Consider the following 19,249-nt stretch of genomic DNA (forward strand, 5'->3'; position numbering starts at 1 on the left):
GTTATTTCTTCTCTTTCAGAAGGAAAACATCATTGTACTACGTAACTACAAAATTAAATGAAAATGAAAACGCGGGCAGAAACGCCCTGATTCATCTCACGATGAACTGGGCGCAGGATCCCGACGTCGAGCAACGGGGCGCCTGGTCGATCCCTTCCTTGCCAAGGAGCTGGACAGGAATGGGCCGACAACACAGATGAGATCAAGGAGAGAGGCAGCCAATGTTACTATCAAGCATTGTCAGTTGTCGACATCACTGAGGCTTCTTCTCTACGAGAAATGCAAGACGATCGACGCCAGCGACCTTCCAATACTCCGTACCCAAACAAGCAATTCAACCCTGCATACCACGTAAATTTTGCTCGCTCACCCACCACAGCCGAGCGCCGATGGTATTGCTCCGTTCCAGGAAAAAATCAGTCCACAGAGAGTCCCTCGAGGACGTTCATCGCCTTCGTGCCCTCCCTCTCAAACTGGCTCACCATGGCCTCGCATTCGTGCTTCAGCTCCTTCTCCGCCTCGCCGGCGTTGAAGTAGATCCACTCCTCGACGGTCATTCGCTTTTCGGGGCTTGTCAGCTCCTTGCCCTTGTGCAGCAAACGGCGGACGACGTTCTCCTTGTCCACTCCCTCGCGCGGCGTGCCAAAGACCGAGTCGAGGTTCACCGCCGTCCACGGGGTGCTGCTCTGGAGGCCGGCCAAGACGTTGCGTTTCGAAGGAGAACTGCGCACCGGTGTGGCTGCAACCGGTGCGAGGGCAACTCTCTTCGGCTTCGCGCTCGTCGCCGGTTTCGACGAAGGAGGCTGATTCTCTGCATCGGATGACTGCGGAGAGGGCGAGGGCGAGGGTGACAACGCTGGTCGCTTGGCCGAGGCCACTGGCGATGACATTTTGGCCGGCGTGGACGGAGTCCCGGCATCGGCCGAAGGCTGATGGGTAGGAGCGACAACGTCAGACATCTCGATCTCTCCCTGCACGCCGGCGTTAGATTTCGAAGCCTGTCGTTGTCGCGGCTGTGAGGTATCCGGCAACTCTCTAGGTTTCTTGGGAGGCCGTCCGCGACCTCGCTTCACCGGCGCATCAGCAGGTTTCGCTTCATCGGCCGTATTGGAAGGCCGGGAAGCCAAGGATGCTTTGGAAGGACGGCCGCGGCCACGCTTGGGCGGCCCAACCACCGCAGCCTCGGACGTGTTCATTTCAGTCGGCTGCGCTGCTTCTGCTACCTCGTCCGCCTCCACAGACTTGGCAGCAACCCGAGAGGGCCGTGATGACTGGGACGAGCGACGTGTACCCGCACCCGCACCTTTTCTAAAGGCCGGAAGAGGAGCAGGTTCCGACAAGACATCAACAGAATCTAGAGATACCCGCGAGTCCCGTGACACCTTTCGAGGGCGACCGCGGCCTCGCTTAGGCGCAGCGGTTTGCATGGGCTCTGCATTGGCGTTTTCGACCATGGTGTCGGTGCTTCCGGTGCCCGCATCGTCGAGCTCGGCAGGCGCTTCATCTACCGGCTGCCGCTCGTCGAGAGACACTTTCACAAAGTCGTCGATGCACTCCACAAGCGCCTCCCCGGACTGAGCATCAGGCTCCAGCTCGGGCATCGGCGATACAAACTTGGCCTTTTTCGATTTTGTCTGCTTCGACACTTTGCCGGTTGCTGCTTTGCGGCCCTTCTTGGGGACGTGGATCTGATCCGGCTCAGACTCTTGCGGTTGTGGCTCGGGTTCGTGGACCAACATCTCCTCTTGCAACGCTCGAAGTTCCTCGTCCACGGCGGCATCATCCATCTCGGCCGCAGCCGGGTCGAACATGGCGTAGTCGGCAGATTTGTGGGTGTCGCCGAGTTCGGATCTCGACCTATCCAAGTCGGATCCGGATCCGTGAGCAAACTCGTCGTCGGACCAGTCACGCTCGAGGTCTGCCTCCAACTGGCGTTCAATTTCCTCGTCGTCGGGAAAGCCGTTCGCGGGGCCGCGCAAGGAGGCCATGGAAGCGGTGGAGACGGTCGATATGACGCGGGACTTGGAGTTTAGTGGCTGGCTGCTGGTTTGGCCAGATAGGTCGGATGTGGTGACCATCTCGGCGTCGTCCGGGATGACGGTAGAAGCATTTGTCATGGTGCTGCTCCGCGTCCGTGTGGCGCGCCTCTTCGGGACTGGTTCCTGGGAAATCGACATGACAGACGAGTCGTCCATGGCCTCGCTGCCTCGTTTTCTTCCGCGCGTCGCCTTTGCTTGTTTCGGGGGTGACGTCTGGCTTTCGAGTTGCTCGGCTTGCTCGACAGCGGCCGTCTCCGCCGGCTCCTTCTTCTTTGACTTGCCTCTGGCCTTGGCGGTTCCCTTCTTGGCCTTTGTCTTCTTTCCTCCTCCTTGTGTCATGATGGAGGCGGTGGTGAGAATGCTGTCGTCCAATTGCGCGGTCGTGTCGGCGAGCGAATATGTCTCGGAAGCAACGGTGCCGACGGATTGCACGGACAGACGGGACGCCTTCGATCCGCGAGCAGCCTTTCCTCGACCCGTCTTCTTCTTGTTGACTCCGAAGCGAGCCGAGAGGGCGAAGAAGGCACAGCCCGGAGCCCGACTGTAGTGCTCGTCACTTCGGCAATGTTAGCCAAGCTCGGCGGCATGCGCATCGGAGCCGCAGCGAAACTCACTAGGGCTTGTCGGACGGTTCCCAGCCATCGAGTGCCAGCTGACAGTAGGTGCAGGTCGCCATGTCATCCGATTCGGCTGTCGGTGTGTACTTCCATCCCGACTCGGCAAGCTGGGGGGCAGGGCTCAGTCAGCGGCAAGGACGTGAAAGGCAAGGACGTGAAACTTTAGATTCGGATAGAAGCTGCGACGCGTGGGTTCATGAAAACTGACCTGCTTCGTCTTGCACTTCCATCCCTTCTTGCCTTCGTGCGGCCACCTGCCGGCAAAGGTCGCCTTGCGGGCCTCGACCATGTAGGGCTGGTTGGGGTCCTGCTCGGCGTGGTCACCGATCTCGGCCTCGATGGCAGCCACGATGGCCCAGCCGCAGTGGGAGACGTGATTGAGATGCTCCAGGAGCGGGTCGTCACCCGACTCCCAGCCGTCTAGACCTTTGTCGCAGAGGAAGCAGACGACATGGTCGGTGCTCTCAGGTCTCGGGTCGAAGTAGAAGCCGGCCCTCGCAAGCTGTGAAGAGGCAACGACAAGCCGTCAGCTCGGATCGTGGGGGGGGGGAAGAGCGAGGAAAGCGAGGACGGAAAATGGACGACTTGGAAGGAGGGAGGAGGACGCACACTTTCGGGAGCAATCTGCTTGTGCGGCCAGTGAAGTGCCTTGCCTCGGCCGCCAGCTGTCGAACCTCGCTTCTTGTGCGACTTCTGGAAGGAGGCGAGACGAGCGTCATGGGCAAAATATTTGCCAGCATCTGCATTTGAAGGGGCCATATCGACGGGGCGCGGCCGCTGGATCGGCTCGAGTGTATATGCGGCTGCCTGTCTGCCTGGCTGTTGCTGGCGTCGAAGCTGATGTGGACGCGGCAGGCGCGACGCGACGACCCTGGCGATGGCGGGATTTCCTTTTCAGAGGGACATGCAAACGGGCATTTCGGGTTGTGACGCGGGATGGGGACTGCAGGAGAGCAAGCAAGCGCAGGCTGGGCCTTGGTCGAGGCTCGTGTCGGGAGCGATTGGCGTGCGCAGCTGGCCACGAAGCTGGTGAGGATGAAGCTGACGATGAGGCTGCAACGTCGCCAGCGTGCGTGCAGGCACCACAGGCGCTACTTCATTGGCTTCAGTGCCGTTGACCATTGAACGGCCAGCCATGACTGGGGACCGCGTTTGTTTACTTTCGGATTTTTATGGGGCAAGCTGCAACAGTGGTCATCACAGTACTTAGGTAATAGGTTGTACATGTAATCGTGCCACGCCCCACCTAAAGGTGGTGCTCATTATACCACAACGGTGTTACAGAGCCCATCTATTTAGTATGCCTGAGAACAAGGAATTAGCAATAGCTATTAAGACTATCCCGGCCGATAGTCGATATATACCTGCCTTCCTTATACTATCCGGGTGTGACGTCCGGGCTTTCCCAAGGGATAAACCTAGGATCGGGTTTATGTTGGCAGAAAGATCAGGGCGTCTCTGAGCAATAAGTTGAACGTTGGTGATAGGTTATAATAAACCGTAACCAAGTAAGCGTGTAGTTGACACTTGTATTGAACGCTGGCTAGCTATCTAAAGGAGTGACTATGGAGGAGATTTATATATATGACTGTATGTTATGGACCAGTCCTGCTCAGGCTGAGCGTGGTTGTTGCTCCTTACAGGATCAGTTGATCCCATCCGATCCGGCTGCATGCGCATCGCTCCGACCATTGTTCCGTGATGGCGCCGTTACGTGCGGTGGCAACGACCCATAATGCGGCCTACGTTGCCAGGGACGTAACATGATGTCCCTTCTCCATTGGTCTTGTCCTCAAGATCCTTGCTTGCGTTATACAGTCATGTATCGCTGATCTGTAAGGTGCGACAGCCCCTCATTTCCACGATGTCCTGCTCACATCATGTCTAGTCGCGTCGAGAAAACGAAGTCTGGTTCTTCAAGGAAGACTCTTGCGCGTCGAGCCCTAGCGATATTCATCGAAGAATTTGGGTTTGAAATGCCCTCTTGCTCATCCTGCCGCGTTAATCGACGTACTTGTCTCGTTGCGGAAGGGAAAAGTCGGTGCGGCGAGTGTGTTGCGCGGGGCTACACTCGTTGCAATGTCGGCGGAATAGACACGGCGGCTGCCGTGCCCTGCTGATGGGTTTTTAGACAATCGTGTGATCCGAGAGAAGGATCGTCTCGCTCGTCAATATAAGCAGGTCGAAGAGGCCCTAGAGGAGGCTATGGCTCGTTTGCAGTGTATCCGAAAACAAGAAATCTTCGCTGAAATGGTTGCCCGTAGTGTTGAGAGTATGGATGAGTTGGATGCGGAGGAACGTCGAGAGGTCGAAGCGGCAGTGAACGCACTGCCGACAGATACTTTATCGAGCATCGACTGGGCTTCTCTCGAGCTTCCGGAGGAGTTCATTCTCGGTCCTAGCCCTGGTGATACCGCTCAAACGACGGCAGGCGGCTTGTCGAATTCGTAAAGGGTTTGTTGCGATTTGTGATAATGTTTCCGAGTTGTTCAGCCGCTAGTTTGTCAAATTTCATCAACGCCTTTGGTCTGACATCATTCCCTGCTCCCTTTGCTCGTCCCGATTTTCTCACAGCATTATGGCACGGGCAACGGCAGCGACGCCAACAATAACGGCGCCCGGTATGGCCAAAATGCCAGCTGCATTACTCTTGGCCGTTGTGCTAGCTGTACTCCCCGCAGTCGCTGTTGCACCAGTAACGGTGGCACCGGCGGCGGGGAGTTTATTGGCACCGGCGGTAATGGTTACGGGGTATATAGACGACTTATAGCCGAACATCTCCGTCGAGGAGACAGTTCCGGACCTCGTGGCTTGGCAGCTGGCAACATCTTTACCGGCGTCCAGCTTGCAATTGCCTTCCTCCGTTAGACCTGCGTCGTCGCTTAACACCCATGTCGAGGGACCTTGCGCCACATGCCAGGTCTGCACTCCGTAATCCGTAATGCTAGTACCGGCGAGATAGCACTTGAAAGAGTAGGTTGTGGCCTCGGCACCGACATTGACGACGGATCCGTCGCACGGCTGGGGACGACTCTGGGGAATAAACACCGAGACGGTAGTGCGATCGGCGGCGGCGGCGAGGGCGGCGGAAGCCACCAGTACAGTAATTGTTGATCGCATTTCGATGTATAGAATTGATATTCTTTCTTCTCCTTCTCTTTTTTGGTAAGAATGCCTTGCCGGGATCTTCCTTTTATGAAGGACCCTGTCAGGGGAAATGACTCGCAAGGAGCTGCCAAGGCGCTGAGGGCTTATCCTTTGAATTGAGTGGCTGATTCCGAAACAGGCTATGTTGCAGTTGTGAGTAAGGGGCTCGTATAACAAGATCAAAGTTTGGGCGCAGATCTCAATGCCGGATCAGTGGTGGAGGCGCTGTTGGTGGAATTGTCGCAGCAGTGTACGACAAGGCGTTAGGTTTTCGAGCGGTTCCCAAGTGTTTTCTTCCGGTCCGTATCCTTTCGTGCTGGCTCCAATAATAAGATACAAAAGATTGGATGAATTCGCATAGTCTTTGGTAGCGAAAGTTTGTAGTTAACCTGTGCCTATAGGTCTGCGATAAAAATGGCGGTCTTTATACTATAAAACGATATTAGATTTAAATCTATTGTTAAAGTGGCTATAGCAGTAATGTGCCCGGTGCGGTCATGAGTATGATGCAATAGAGGAAAGAGGGGGTAAGCCCGGACTAGGGCTATAACGAATTATGGATCGTAAGATAGGGCAGAATCAATCTATTAATGTTCTTCTTAATGATATTATTGCCTGTAGGTGTCCTCTGCGCCTGCTTAAATAGGCGTAGATGTAATAGACCCCCTTACGTAACTAACTACCCGGGCTTTAACCCCCTTGCAGGCCCGTTAGCGCGTCGGCGCGACAGAGTATTACCTTTAGGTAGGGCGTGGCACGATTTCTTGGTGCAAGTACTTATAGTAAGTGCTTAGTCTGCACGGAGTAATTCCGGAGTATCACAACTGTACGGAGTATACGGAGGCACTTACTTAGGCACTTGTACGTACTTGTAGGTATACCTACCTACTCAGGTACACTGTAATAATACATGCTGTGCTTGAGTACATGTGCATGCCATAGAAGCTGTATCTGCCAGGCTGATGGTACAAGCACTGTAGGTGTATCCGTACTAGGTACCTAGTACCTAAGTATGCGCAACAATCTGCATGAACTTTTCTGCACAGCACAGTACAGTAGGCACAAGTGCTAAGGGTAGTACCTTGGCCTGCACTGACCAATACCTGCGAGAACGAAGGGGGGGTCGGCAGGTACTGCAAGTACAGCGCTGCACAAGCACCGACTGTAAGTAAGTGCTTACTGTATAAGTACTAGGTACAAGTACGGAGTTCGGAGTACAGCACTAGGTTAGCAGGCACGATTCGATACAAGTACAAATAGGTTCCTACTATTATTAGCATCAGCACGCCGTAACTCAAGGTACTATTACTAGGTATTAAGGAGTACGGAGTACTGTGCTTGGTTGAAGTCGACAAACGGTGTATGTACGGGTGCATTGCAGGTTAGGAATGCAGCCAAACAGGAGGCGATGGACCAGGTGTTGTACATGCAGTAGATTTCTGTTATACATACGAATCGCTTAGTACAGTGTTGGTAGTAATTGGCCGTGAGGCATGTCCCATCAAGTACCGTACATGTACGGAGTACGGAGCAAAGTACCTACTTACCTAGGTATGCATCATGTGCAATGTACACGTAGGGGACGATGGATTCTTCCAATGCTGGCTGCGAGCTCGTCCAACTGCTAGTAAGGGCAGACACGCTACTTGTACTCGGTACATCAAGCTATGCGACGAATGCAATGCGTTCCGTTTTCTCGCTCGTCGTCGCAACGGTCACAGCCTCCCCGCATCCTTCAACGCTCTCTCGCCGTCGACGAGGACGCACCAACCCTCGGTCCCCCGTCCGCCATCCCCGTAAACGACGGAGTCGAAGGCGCCATCGGCCAGCGCCACCTCGAGGACGGCTTCGTCAAACGTGCCCGGCTGCATCCAGAGCGACCGGACGCCGACCTTCTTCGCCTCCTCCAGGACGCCGAGGGTGACTGCTGGGTGGGTGATGATGGACACCGCCGTCTTCTCGGGGTTCGGCAGGGCCGACAGGTTCGGAAGCGTCGGGTACTCTTCGGTCCCTACCGTCACATGAGACGAGCCCGGGTTGATGGGCGTCACGTCGAGTTTGTGATGGAGATACCATGCGTAGACTTGGGCCGCCCTTGTCAGCGTAATGGGGCTCGACTTTTCCGCCGCCGCGGCCATTCATTCTGGATAATTGTCCATCATTCGTTACCTTTGTGACCGAACTTGGCCGGGTTGGAGCTGGCTCCCACCACGGCGAACGCGGGCGTGGCAAAGAATTTGCGTGCCGCGGCATCCGTCGCCTTGACCATGGTCATTGTGGTTGTTGGTCGCGCGGGGGGTGACTGTGAAGCAGGGAGATGATGTATTTGTACTCGGTACGGCGTGCTGTGCTGTACCCGTATTATATATTGGGCGCTGCTGGGACGGACGGTGGGACGCTAGGTAAGGTAAGCAAGAAATAATTGCAGATGCACCACTAATTACCACTCACTGTAAGTACGTGTATAGTACAGTACAGTGTACTGTAGACGACACCTCCGTCGTGGCCAACTTTACGGTTGAAAGTCAGATGAGGAGGAGGGATTTGAAGTACGGTTTCCGTAGTACGTGCGGAGTGGGAGCACATGAGTGAGTTCGCGCACACGTCATCCTCCGCTCCGACAATACCAACTACCTCCGTCATACTGGCGGGGTTTATTGTTCCGAGCGTAGCATGGCATGGCCCAGCATGGCATGGCATGGTGGCATGGCACGGCACAGCGAGCCTACTGCCGACGCCGACGCGATGGCGTAATTAAACCCGAGACCGGCCGAGCGAGCCCAACTTCACCTGCGGATTAATTGACCATCATGATTGAATCATCATGTCAATATAAACTCCTGACAAGACCACAACGCAAAACAGAGAAATCGTACAATCTACATACTACCTGCGTAGTACTTACACCGGCCAGGTAGCAGTGTCAGTAGTATTGCATACAGCATAGTCACAAATTGCCACTGCACAATGTCTCTGTTTGGGTACGTCTCTAATTTCTTGGGCAGTCCGTTTGAAGTTGTAGCCTCCCTCCCCCCGCCTTCCCCCCCCCTCGCTGGACAATGACCAAGAGCCTACAGCTTGCAGAGGATTCTGACATACGGCAGAAGAGCAACCTTCTCGGCGGCGGGCTACGCAGCTGCAAGACCGGCGTATCCGGCCAGTCTCTTCAAGGCGATTTTAGCACATCATCAGGGCCAACGACGCACCGATACCGGCTTGCTCTTGGACCTCGGTTGCGGCCACGGGCTGATTGCGAGAGAGATGAGCGCCCATTTCGGCCAGGTCGTCGGACTCGACCCCAGCGCCGGCATGATCGAGCAAGCATCTTCGACGACGCACGAGGCCAACGTCACGTTTCGTCAAGGCGGCAGCGAGGACCTCTCGTTCCTGCCTGACAAGGCCGTCGACATGGTCGTCTCGGGCCAGGCTGCCCACTGGTTCGATTACGCCAAGGCCTGGCCGGAGCTCGCTCGGGTGGTCAAGCCCGGCGGGTCGCTCGCCTTCTGGGGCTACAAGGACAACATCCTCGTCGGCCACGCTCGCGCCAACAGGATATTCGACCAGTTCTGCTACGGCGATGGCGACGTCGCCGCTGGCGTCGAAAGCCTGAATCGCTACTGGGAGCAGCCGGGGCGCGACAAGGTCCGCAACCTGCTGCGGGATGTGGAGCCGCCGGCGAAGGAGTGGCAGGAGGTGAAGCGTATCCTGTACGACGTCGGCGCCGACACGACAGAGATTCCCGACGGCGAGAGGGCGTGGATGCGGATGCGGCTCAACCTGGGTGCCTTGGAGGCGTACGTGCGCACCTTTAGCGCCTTCCAGGGCTGGCGGGACGCGCATCCCGAGGCGAGAAGCCGGGACGAGGGTGGCGAGGGAGACATTGCCGACATGCTCATGGATCGCATCGTCGAGTCGGAGCCGGAATGGAAGGCCATGGGGGCGCGGTGGAGGGAGGCCGAAGCCGAGACGGTCTGGGGCACCTACATTCTCTTGGCGAGAAGGAGCGAGGAGAGGTGAGGAGAAGGGGGAGGGGGGAGGCGAGAAAATGAGGCTGCTGCCGACGGACGACTTGATACTGTCGATTGTGCCGAGGCGCGACACAGTTGAGTTGGGCAGGGCAACTGCCTTGCGGCCTCGAATGTGCTTGCTGTACCTGCACTTGGCACCGAAGGGATCGAGCACGAGAGGGACGGTATGATTCGTTCATTCCATGACTGGTTGTAGTACAAGTCCTTGAAACCGACTGCTCAGCTTTCGTAACCGATTCGTAACCGACATACAGTACTTATGCTCAGCTCGTGCGGGCTCAGGACTCCGTACTGTACCCTTACCTACGTGTATAGGTACTTGTACACCCAAGCGTGCACTCGTAGTCTCGTATTACTATTCCGTACAAATGCTTAGGTCTATTGTGAATACCAAGTGTTTACAGTACTTACTTAAGTACTTTGCATGCAGTGTCCAAGTATCAAGCATTACTCCGTACAGCAAATTTCGTTTCAGTACGGAGTGCAAGTACGTATGACAACAGAGCACAAGTGCATGTGCTTAGCTGTGTTACTTTGTGAAGACATGTGCAGAAAGCATGCACAAAAGTGTACATGTGAATAATGAAATCGTCGGCTTACCTTTGGACGGAGCTTGCTCATATTGTGCAGTAGGTGCACTTCTGTACAAGTACATTGTGCACGGTGGTGGTGGCGGCTGAATACAAGCCAAGCGCACCAGGGCCAAGCCTGCATTAATTATTACCTGAAACCAAACAGATACTCCGCTCCGCAATGCTTCGTACATGAAAACCTACTGGATTATATCATGCAAGTACGGATTAATACTGAGTGCATGTACGGAGTACTATCCATACTCCGAACAAGTACTGTGTCACAAGTATAATTACTTGTATGCATGCGCATGCAGACGTGGTGAACAATTAAATGCGCAAGTGCTCCGTACACCGACTGTACTGTTGGCTGCCGTTGGTACAAGCAAGTACCCAAAGGTACCGGCGTTGCTTCTTCCGTTGCCCCGTCAGCTCCGGACCCAGCACGGCACCGCCCACCCAAGGGGGGAAATTGGCAACCACTGGCCAAGCTGCGAGGCGGTCGCTCAGTGGCAGGAGGGACGTGGGGCCCAGCGACTCGGGGGACCTGGGCAGGGACTAAGCGATACTTGCCTATACTTACGCTTCTGTTGTTGACCAGGACACTGCTTCCGTAGCGGTAACCGAAGGGAAACTCCTTTTCCCCTCTCGCAACACCGCAATTCCATCATCGACATTGCCTCAACCTGTCGGTACGCACCCTCGGCCAAGCTCCTCTCCCTTCGCCAGCGCGCCCCGAGAGCAAGTACCGGTAGTTGCCCTCGACCCCAAGGGAGAACTAGCGTCTTCGTCGCCTGCCGGCCCCCCCCCTTTCCCGCAGCGATCTGGAAATGGTGAGTTGCCCTAGCACCCGGTGCCCAGCGCAGCAGCAGGCAGTAAACAATGTGCCCCGCGAGTTGGCGCCCGGCGACTTGATTCGCCAACGCCGTCCCTCCTCCCAATTCGCCCATCCCACGCCTCATCCTCATGCAACTGCTGGCCACGGATTTCCTCGCACGAACCGTCGTCATCCACCTGCGCCGCGCCCGACAGCCCAACACGCAGCACGCAGCCCCCGAACCCCCAACGCTCTGCTCCGTTCTGCTCTGCTCCTTTCTGCTCCGCGCCGCCGCACCACGCCTCTCGTTCCGCCTCTGCACGCCTCGCAACGCCGCCGTTGGAGCGAGGAGCAATGACCATGTCTTCTAACCAATACGATTCGCAGGCCTCGACCAACTACAAGGAGGCCTTTGCCCTCTTCGACAAGCGCGGCAATGGCCGCGTCACGGTGGACAGCCTCGGCGACCTGCTGCGCGCCTGCGGCCAGAACCCGACGCTCGCCGAGATCCAAGAGCTCGAGAAGAATGCGGGCAGTGATTGTGAGTGGCCGGCCTCTCGAAAGGGGGGCGGATCGGAGCCGCCGCTGACGGATGACTGACTGCCTCGCGCTGGGCGATAGTTGATTTCGAATCCTTCCAGCGCATCCTCAACCGCCCCGGCGGTTTCCGCGAACCTGGCGAACCCGAAGAGTACTGCCGCGGCTTCCAGGTCTTTGACAAGGACATGACGGGCTTCATCGGCGTCGGCCAGCTCAAGTACATCCTGACGAACCTCGGCGAGAAGATGACGGACGAGGAGGTGGACGAGCTACTCAAGGCCGTCGATACGAGCTCCGGCCAGGTCAACTACACCGGTACGTTGCAAGATGCCGCCTTCCGTTTGTCCTTTTCCGTTCCTGCTTTGGGGGGTGGGGGAGCATCCCTCGCTCTCTGCTGGCAGCATCGTTGCTTGCCGCCACCGGCAGAGGTGCGAACGGGCTGCTGATGACCGTCGCTTTACCAGAACTTGTCCGGACCATTCTCGCCAATTAAGCGAGCTGCACACACTCTCTCGGTTATTTTGCATCTGCGGGACGGTACGGCGCGCTCTGCTTGCGTTGTTTGGCGAGTTTTTTTTTTTGCGCACGTACACAAGTACATGAATATGTTTCGGGGGACGAGACGAGCGGAAGCCAGTCTCGGTACGATGCAGGCTTGCGCGTGTATGGATATGATTTGGCTGGCTGGCTGCCTCGGAGATGAATTGATTTGAATTGAAATGAACATTTACACTGCAGCAGGAATTGGAGCTGTGTTTGACTGCTTCACTCTGGTAGAACGGACGGAAGATGACCTTTGTTGTCAACGACGGGAGACGGAGTCGGAACAGAGTCGTATGCGGACTGGGCCGATGGTGTGTTGTCATTTGTGTTTGTTGCCTTTACCAGCGTGCATTCACCAGCGTGCACGACGATGGACTCTGTTGTCCCTCGCGACCGCGGCAAGCCACAGGAAGGCAAAGGAGCGTACGAGTAGGTTCTGCTGCGGGAGACCCGTGCTGCCGCCAGTCATGGTTGTGATTGTTGAGCGACTGCCATGCCCAGCTCTAGAGACAGTCGTAGCCGCTGCGACAGACGTTGAATTTCATTGCCATTAACGCGCGGCGATGAATCGTTAACGCGCTCTTTTGAGGGACCAGACGGCAAAAGTATCGCTACAAGTAATACTCTGCGTACCATTAACATTCACTCATTCCCCTCTTGCAGGCCTAATGACGTTCCATACAATACTCCGTACGGTACTTACATGCAAGTGCTATTAATGTACAAGTACTCCGAAATTACGGATAAGCAATAAATACTAATAATAGCTTCCTTCCTTGCTGTACTGTACAGCAGCAGCTACTTACAGTACAAGTACTTGTACTTGTACCTACATGTACTGGAGAACGTACTGTACTGTACTGTATAGTACTTACTGTACTGAGCACAAGTACGAGTGCACCCAAGTACAAGTATTTACAGTACAAGTGCAGTAATATCGCATGTCTGTGATCAAGTACGGAGGATTACTTGTTCATGTTCACCGCTTACATTACTGTAAGTGGGGGGCACAGTGTATTATCCCACTACGGAGTACATTGTACATGTCTTGCAAGTATTTACATCTACAGTACTAGGAGTAACACCCAAGGTATAAGGATTGTTAACGAGGGGATGTTGCTTAACGACGAAAATGACAAGTTTCCAATTGAAGTAGGTCCCTAAACATCTGCTTGTAACCAGAATGTAGCATGCCACTGTTCTCTTCTATTGCATGCGAAGTGCTGAAGTACAGTTGGTTGTAGGTTAGGCTACTTGCATTGTAAGTACTGTCCTTACGCCAACAAGTACATGCAAGTACTTAAGCAAGTGTACTTACTATACGAAGTACTTACTCCGTGCTCCATACTGACTTGTGCAACATGCGAATGCGACTTCACCAAGTACATGTACAGGAGTTCTTTTTCCAAGTACTGTAGAACATACATGTACCTATTACTCCGTACTCCGTACAGTACTCCGTAAATACTTACTGCACAGCAAGTACTAGCAGTACAAGTTAGCAGTCCTTAAAGTAATAATTGTGCAATAGAAACACACCGTTACAGGTACCAAGTAGTTGCACTTGTACAGCAGGTGTACATGTATAAACAGTAACCGGACAACCAATCAGTACTGTACAGTACAGCATGGTTGACCCGCTCGTTAACCATCACCTGGCCATTGGGGTGTAAGAAAGTCTTGTACAGTTACCTACAGTGCTTGCTGCGTACCTGCTGCGTTCAAGTACATGGACTCCCGTGCAGGTGACATGATTCAAGAGGATGAAAATGCCCCGCCGGCTCCTCAACCAGTTCCCACTCCAGGACTCCGAAGCCCTAACCGCCCCTCCCGCTCCCCTCCCGCTCCCCTTCCACCCCCCCCAGCCTCGCCGTTCAGGCACTCGACCACACGGCAGCGTTCCGAAAATTACCTTCGTTGCTTATTTCGCAAGCTCGAGCGCATGCGAACGGAACACCGCCGCCGCTATTAACACTAAGTACTACTAGATCGATACAGGTGCCTGCCGGGAACGAGCTGGCCAGCCGCGGCCACGGTGACGCACTGTACGGTATGGTACTCATCCTGCTTAGTACTTAAATACAGTCGCCAGCCACGGCGTTGCATTTTCTCGGCGCTAACAGTTTCCAGCATTAGCCCTCCCTACTGTGCCTTGGTGCTTGTTAGGTGCCGGCACGCTTACAGCACGCACGGCGTAGCCTTGCCGCCTGCAGTGCTACCCTCCTTGACTCGCCCTGGTACCGGGTCGGTGCCGAATCGTTCAGCCGGAATGGACAGCCGTCGTGCCGTAAAGTCCCTCCTCTTCCTCTTCCTCTCCCTCCTGTGCCCCCTCCTCGCCACCGCAACGGTCGCGGCGTCCCAAACAGGACGGCGGCCGTTCGGAGATGGACAAGTCGCTCGCTCGCCGATGGCGAACAAGAGATCGGCCGAGTCCAGGTTTGTCGTTCCGCCCCAGCGCCCCCCCGTCTTCAACGCGACGGCCGAATCCATCTTGGCCGACGTGGAGAAGCTCAAGAGCTTGGTGAGGGGCGTCTACGACAAGATCGTTGCCGAGGTGCACCCTGACCATGCCAACTTTGGCAATGTCATGGAGCCGATGCTGCAGAGCCAAAACCTTTGGCGTGAGGGGACCATACCGCTGTGCCTGTACCAGCACATCTCCACCAATGCCTCTCTACGCGAAGCGTCGAGCAAGGCCGAGAAGCTGGTGGCCAAGTTCCACCTCGAAATGGTGATGCGCGTCGACGTCTTCAAGCTCGTCGATGCCGTGAACAGCAGGAAGTCGTCGGAGAATCTGACGCTGGAGCAGCACCGCGTGCTGGAAAGGGAGTACTTGAAGCGTGTCTACAAAGGCCTCCTCCTGCCTTCCGACCGTCAGCGCCTCGAATTGGAAGAGCAGGAGAATCGTTTGACCAAGTTGAGGGTCGACGCGCACAAAAACCTTGGCGGGGACAACAAAGAAATCTGGTTCACGCGAGAGGAGCTCGAGGGCGTGCCCGCGGCCGAAATTGACCTCGGCCAACTCCAGAATGGCACCGGAGAGAACGAGGGTAAATTCAGGCTGACGTTCAAGCACCCCCATTCCGTCCCCCTGATGAAGTATGCCACTCGCGAAGACACTCGGCGGCGGTACAGCATGGCCGATGCGAACAAGGTCTGTCGTGTCCCGCATCACGCCTGGACGTGCGAGCGCGCGTCATGCTAACACTCGACTCGCACCAGGCCATCGCCAACGTACCCCTTTTCCGGGAAATGGTCGTGATCCGGGACAAGATGGCTCGCTCGCTCGGATACGTCAACTATGCCAGCCTGCGGATCGAGTCGAAGATGGCCAAGACGACGCAGCACGTCTACGACTTCTTGAACGACCTACGAAAGAAGCTGGCACCGGGGAGTGCCGAGGAGGCCAACCGTCTCCTCGAGTGCAAACGACGTGACTTTGAGCGCCGGAACGAAACCTTTGATGGCACGTTTTACGTCTGGGACATCGCGTATTACTCGCGAATCATGAAGGAAGAGGAGTACGACGTCAGCGATCAGGAGATCGCCGAGTACTTTCCCCTCAACTCTACCCTGACCGGCATGCTAAGCATTTTCGAGGATCTCTTCGGCCTCCGCTTTGTCCGAGTCGAGGCCGGGGACCGAGCGGTGCTGAGCCCGACGGGCAAGGCCGAAGACATTGTCTGGCACCCAGACGTTGCCCTGTACGCCGTTTGGAACGACGAGGAGGCAGGCGGCGACTTCCTGGGCTACCTGTACATGGACCTGCACCCCCGCCCCCACAAGTACGGCAACAACGCAAACGCCGGCATCATCCCTGGCTTCAGCCTTGGGGAGGGCAAGACGAAGGCTAGAAACTACCCCGTGACGGTGCTCATCTGCAACTTCAGCGGCCCGACCAGGAGCACACCGGCGCTCCTCAAACATCGAGAAGTCGTCACCCTGTTCCACGAACTTGGCCACGGCATCACGGATCTCGTCAGCCAAACTCGCTACAGCGAAGTCCACGGCAACCGCGTGTCCGAAGACTTTCTCGAAACGCCGTCGCAGATGCTCGAGAACTGGTGCTGGGACCAGAGCGTCCTCCGCCGTCTGTCCTCTCACTGGGAAACGAAGGCGCAGATCCCCGATGCCATGACGGAGCGCCTCGTCAAGTCGAGAGAATTCAACTCGGTGATCGGCCACCAGCAGCAGCTCTTCCTCAGCCTCTTCGACATGGCCGTTTATACGCCCCAGTCGGCCGAGGAGCTGGAGAAGATGGACATTCCCAAGCTTTGGTTCGATCTACGGAAGGGAACCTCGAGCATCGTGGAGCCCAAGTACGCTTCTCCCACGACTCCTGCCACTCCCGTCGTCACCCCATGATGGCCCTTTCGAATCTTGACGAGTGCTGACATGACGTGTCCAGGGAGTGGTCCAACAGGTTCGGCGCCATCGGTCAATTCTTCCACAGCTACGATGCCGGCTACTACGGATACCTCTATTCCAAAGTCTTTTCCGCCGACATGTTCGACGCGAAATTCAAGGCGAACCCCATGAACCGCACCGAGGGCCGCAGGTATCGCCAGATTGTGCTCGAGCGTGGCGGCAGCATGGATGAGATGTCGATTCTGAAAGAATTTCTGGGTCGCGAGCCCAAGTCGGACGCATTTTCCCAACTACTGGGCATTTCTCAGTAGAAGGGCGGCAAGAGGTACGCCGGCATCAAGGGCTGGAGATGTGAAGGCTGGAGGTTCATGTTGGAGACGACCAAAACGGTTACATGACGTCGTCGCGGCCGAGGTGACGGAGGGGAAAAGGTGACGAGTCGTGTGCTATGCCGCTGCGGAGGTATAGAGGGTCATGGGTTGGCAGGGTAATTATATGAATGATGTGTAAGTAGTTGTGTACATGTACAAATGGCGTACGCTGTATTTGTATGCATGCACTACGTCGGAGTGCGGAGCGTACTGTAGTGTAAGCATGCACAAGTAGTTGTACATGTATTAATTTCACAAGCACACTGACATTTGATGTTCGTAGATGGAGCACTGCAGTCCGTACAATAGGTGTGAAAGTGCGCTCGCTGCAAGTACTTGTAAGAAGTTGTACTTGCTCCGTAGGTGCACTTACAGTACGTAAGTACATGCAAGTAAGTAATACTTACACCTTCTTGGCACGCCGTAGAGTGGAGCGGAGGGAATCATCGGATGCAGTGTCGGGTGCTTTCTACATGCACACCTAAGTAGTGTGCCGGTACGGAGTTCTCATGCTCAAGTAGCACTTCATCCTACATGTACAGCTACCAAGGTGTAATTGTACTCTGTCTTCATGCCACACCTTGGGCTTCACCTGCTGAAGGCCCGAGGCCGGTTTGGATGAAGAGTAAAGACACGAACCAACCTACGGTCTGGTGAGCCAGCAAAGTGAAGAAGGAATAACGTACTACTTGCTGTACACCTACTTACACCCGCGTAAGTACACCCACTTACATGTACACATATATTATGGTACGCATGCATGTGGGTGTACGGGTCAAAGGTGGAGGTGCAAGTACGTCGTACAACTATTACAACGTACAGTAAGTAAGCACGGAGTATACTTATACACGTACTTACCTGTACTCCGTACAAGTAGGTGTAGTTAGGTGTAGTTGTACAGTATAGTTGTACAGTATAGTACGGAGTAATTATTTCTGAATTGCTTGTATCCCTACGGAGTACTCTGTACATGTACTTACTTAGTTGTGCTCTTACTCCGTACTGCACTGTACTTACCTGTATGAGTAATGGTATTATTAATGCTGGGTGTGTCACTGGTTTTCTTGCCGACTTGCAGCACGTTGTTTTTCCTCCACTCGCCCCCTCACTCCAGTGGAAGGACGGTGGGAACCAACAACTAACCGGCCAGACGCACCTGTCATGCACTGTACGACTGCCGACTGCGGAGTACATGTAAGTATGGTTAACGGTCAGTACTTGGAGTAGTCCTACAGTAACCCTGCAGGCTGATGCCGAGAATGAGCGGCGCGTGTGGGCGGCAAACGCTTCCGAGTCAGCCACTGAACTGAACGGATGAGGACGACGCCTCCCGGTCGGGACGCAAGTTCAGGACATGGATGCTGCAACCATGCTAGCGGTGGAAGGGGGGGCACCGAGGCCCAGAGAGACCCAGAGGGACGACCCAGCAGGACCCCAGAAAGACCCGGGGTGTCGGGGTGGCGCCCTTTCCCTTTCCTTGTCTGGTTGACTCGACGGTGATGTGTTGTGATGGAGCCGGGCTCAATCGTCGGGGCTCTAGAACGACCGTGGTGGGAGTTTTGTTGCCGTGCGGATCCGCCTTGCGAGTCTTGTTCCTTGGATGAGGAGTCGAGCACTCGATAGGAGTGTCCAGGACCTCAGTTCAATGGCCTCTCACGGCCGTCGACGATGCCGTATGCATGCCCGCTCGCCGCCGCAGCGAGTTCCACCCACTTCGCGAATCGTCGCGCAAGCATGTGCATGCACAGTGCTCGCACAAGCCGTGCAGGCAAGTATCGTCTAATTACTTCGACAGACACTCGTCTGCAGGTGTATCGTCCGCCGTCCTTGCGGCGGCCGCGTTCACAGAGGCCGGGGTTCGCAATGGCGCAGAGCTGATGGGACCAAAAACACGTCACCCTGGCTGGCGGCATAAGCGCACTCCCCATCCGTCACTTTGGGAATCGAACGAACCTGTCCTTTATTCATTCGGCCGCTCCCTATCCTGCCTCCCGGTCTCATCCGATCGACCGCGTCGGTATCGATCGCTCGCGATGGCGCTGCGACCAGCCGCCCCGTACCACCGGCTCGGCGAACCTTTTGCCTGTGGTGTTTTGCCTGGGTAAATTGTTGCGATGGGTTCGAACCCCAAGAAACATGCCAACCCGGGCGTGCACTGGCCAAAGGTGGCCAAGTTGAGCAACGGCTCGGATTGTTGTTGATCCAAC

General features: G+C 55.5%; 7 protein-coding genes across 7 annotated transcripts; 4 read left to right on the plus strand and 3 right to left on the minus strand.

Annotated features, from left to right (window-relative positions):
* Nucleotides 1–96: 96 nt before the first annotated feature.
* DCS_00366 (Inhibitor of Apoptosis domain containing protein) lies at nt 97–3,415 on the minus strand (the record flags this gene model as incomplete). Its single annotated transcript, XM_040797705.1, has 5 exons — nt 97–153; nt 483–2,580; nt 2,654–2,763; nt 2,865–3,158; nt 3,266–3,415. 5 exons carry the CDS (start codon nt 3,413–3,415, stop codon nt 97–99), a joined length of 2,709 nt encoding a protein of 902 aa, XP_040658588.1.
* Nucleotides 3,416–4,536: 1,121 nt separating this feature from the next.
* DCS_00367 (uncharacterized protein) lies at nt 4,537–5,107 on the plus strand (the record flags this gene model as incomplete). The annotated part of the gene is made up of 2 exons (XM_040797706.1): nt 4,537–4,693; nt 4,788–5,107. 2 exons carry the CDS (start codon nt 4,537–4,539, stop codon nt 5,105–5,107), a joined length of 477 nt encoding a protein of 158 aa, XP_040658589.1.
* A 117-nt stretch (nt 5,108–5,224) lies between these two features.
* DCS_00368 (uncharacterized protein) lies at nt 5,225–5,776 on the minus strand (the record flags this gene model as incomplete). Its single annotated transcript, XM_040797707.1, has 1 exon — nt 5,225–5,776. The coding sequence occupies one exon, from the start codon at nt 5,774–5,776 to the stop codon at nt 5,225–5,227; it is 552 nt and encodes a 183-aa protein (XP_040658590.1).
* A 1,742-nt stretch (nt 5,777–7,518) lies between these two features.
* DCS_00369 (uncharacterized protein) lies at nt 7,519–8,078 on the minus strand (the record flags this gene model as incomplete). Its single annotated transcript, XM_040797708.1, has 2 exons — nt 7,519–7,886; nt 7,973–8,078. 2 exons carry the CDS (start codon nt 8,076–8,078, stop codon nt 7,519–7,521), a joined length of 474 nt encoding a protein of 157 aa, XP_040658591.1.
* A 692-nt stretch (nt 8,079–8,770) lies between these two features.
* DCS_00370 (uncharacterized protein) lies at nt 8,771–9,820 on the plus strand (the record flags this gene model as incomplete). The annotated part of the gene is made up of 2 exons (XM_040797709.1): nt 8,771–8,784; nt 8,881–9,820. 2 exons carry the CDS (start codon nt 8,771–8,773, stop codon nt 9,818–9,820), a joined length of 954 nt encoding a protein of 317 aa, XP_040658592.1.
* Nucleotides 9,821–11,369: 1,549 nt separating this feature from the next.
* On the plus strand, nt 11,370–12,253 carry DCS_00371 (uncharacterized protein; the record flags this gene model as incomplete). Its single annotated transcript, XM_040797710.1, has 4 exons — nt 11,370–11,558; nt 11,608–11,761; nt 11,842–12,075; nt 12,162–12,253. The coding sequence occupies 4 exons, from the start codon at nt 11,370–11,372 to the stop codon at nt 12,251–12,253; spliced, it is 669 nt and encodes a 222-aa protein (XP_040658593.1).
* A 2,319-nt stretch (nt 12,254–14,572) lies between these two features.
* On the plus strand, nt 14,573–16,982 carry DCS_00372 (metallopeptidase MepB; the record flags this gene model as incomplete). The annotated part of the gene is made up of 3 exons (XM_040797711.1): nt 14,573–15,457; nt 15,526–16,622; nt 16,712–16,982. 3 exons carry the CDS (start codon nt 14,573–14,575, stop codon nt 16,980–16,982), a joined length of 2,253 nt encoding a protein of 750 aa, XP_040658594.1.
* Nucleotides 16,983–19,249: the final 2,267 nt, after the last annotated feature.

The sequence above is a fragment of the Drechmeria coniospora genome, chromosome 01 (genome assembly GCF_001625195.1).
Source record: "Drechmeria coniospora strain ARSEF 6962 chromosome 01, whole genome shotgun sequence".
Classification (NCBI taxonomy): domain Eukaryota; kingdom Fungi; phylum Ascomycota; class Sordariomycetes; order Hypocreales; family Ophiocordycipitaceae; genus Drechmeria; species Drechmeria coniospora.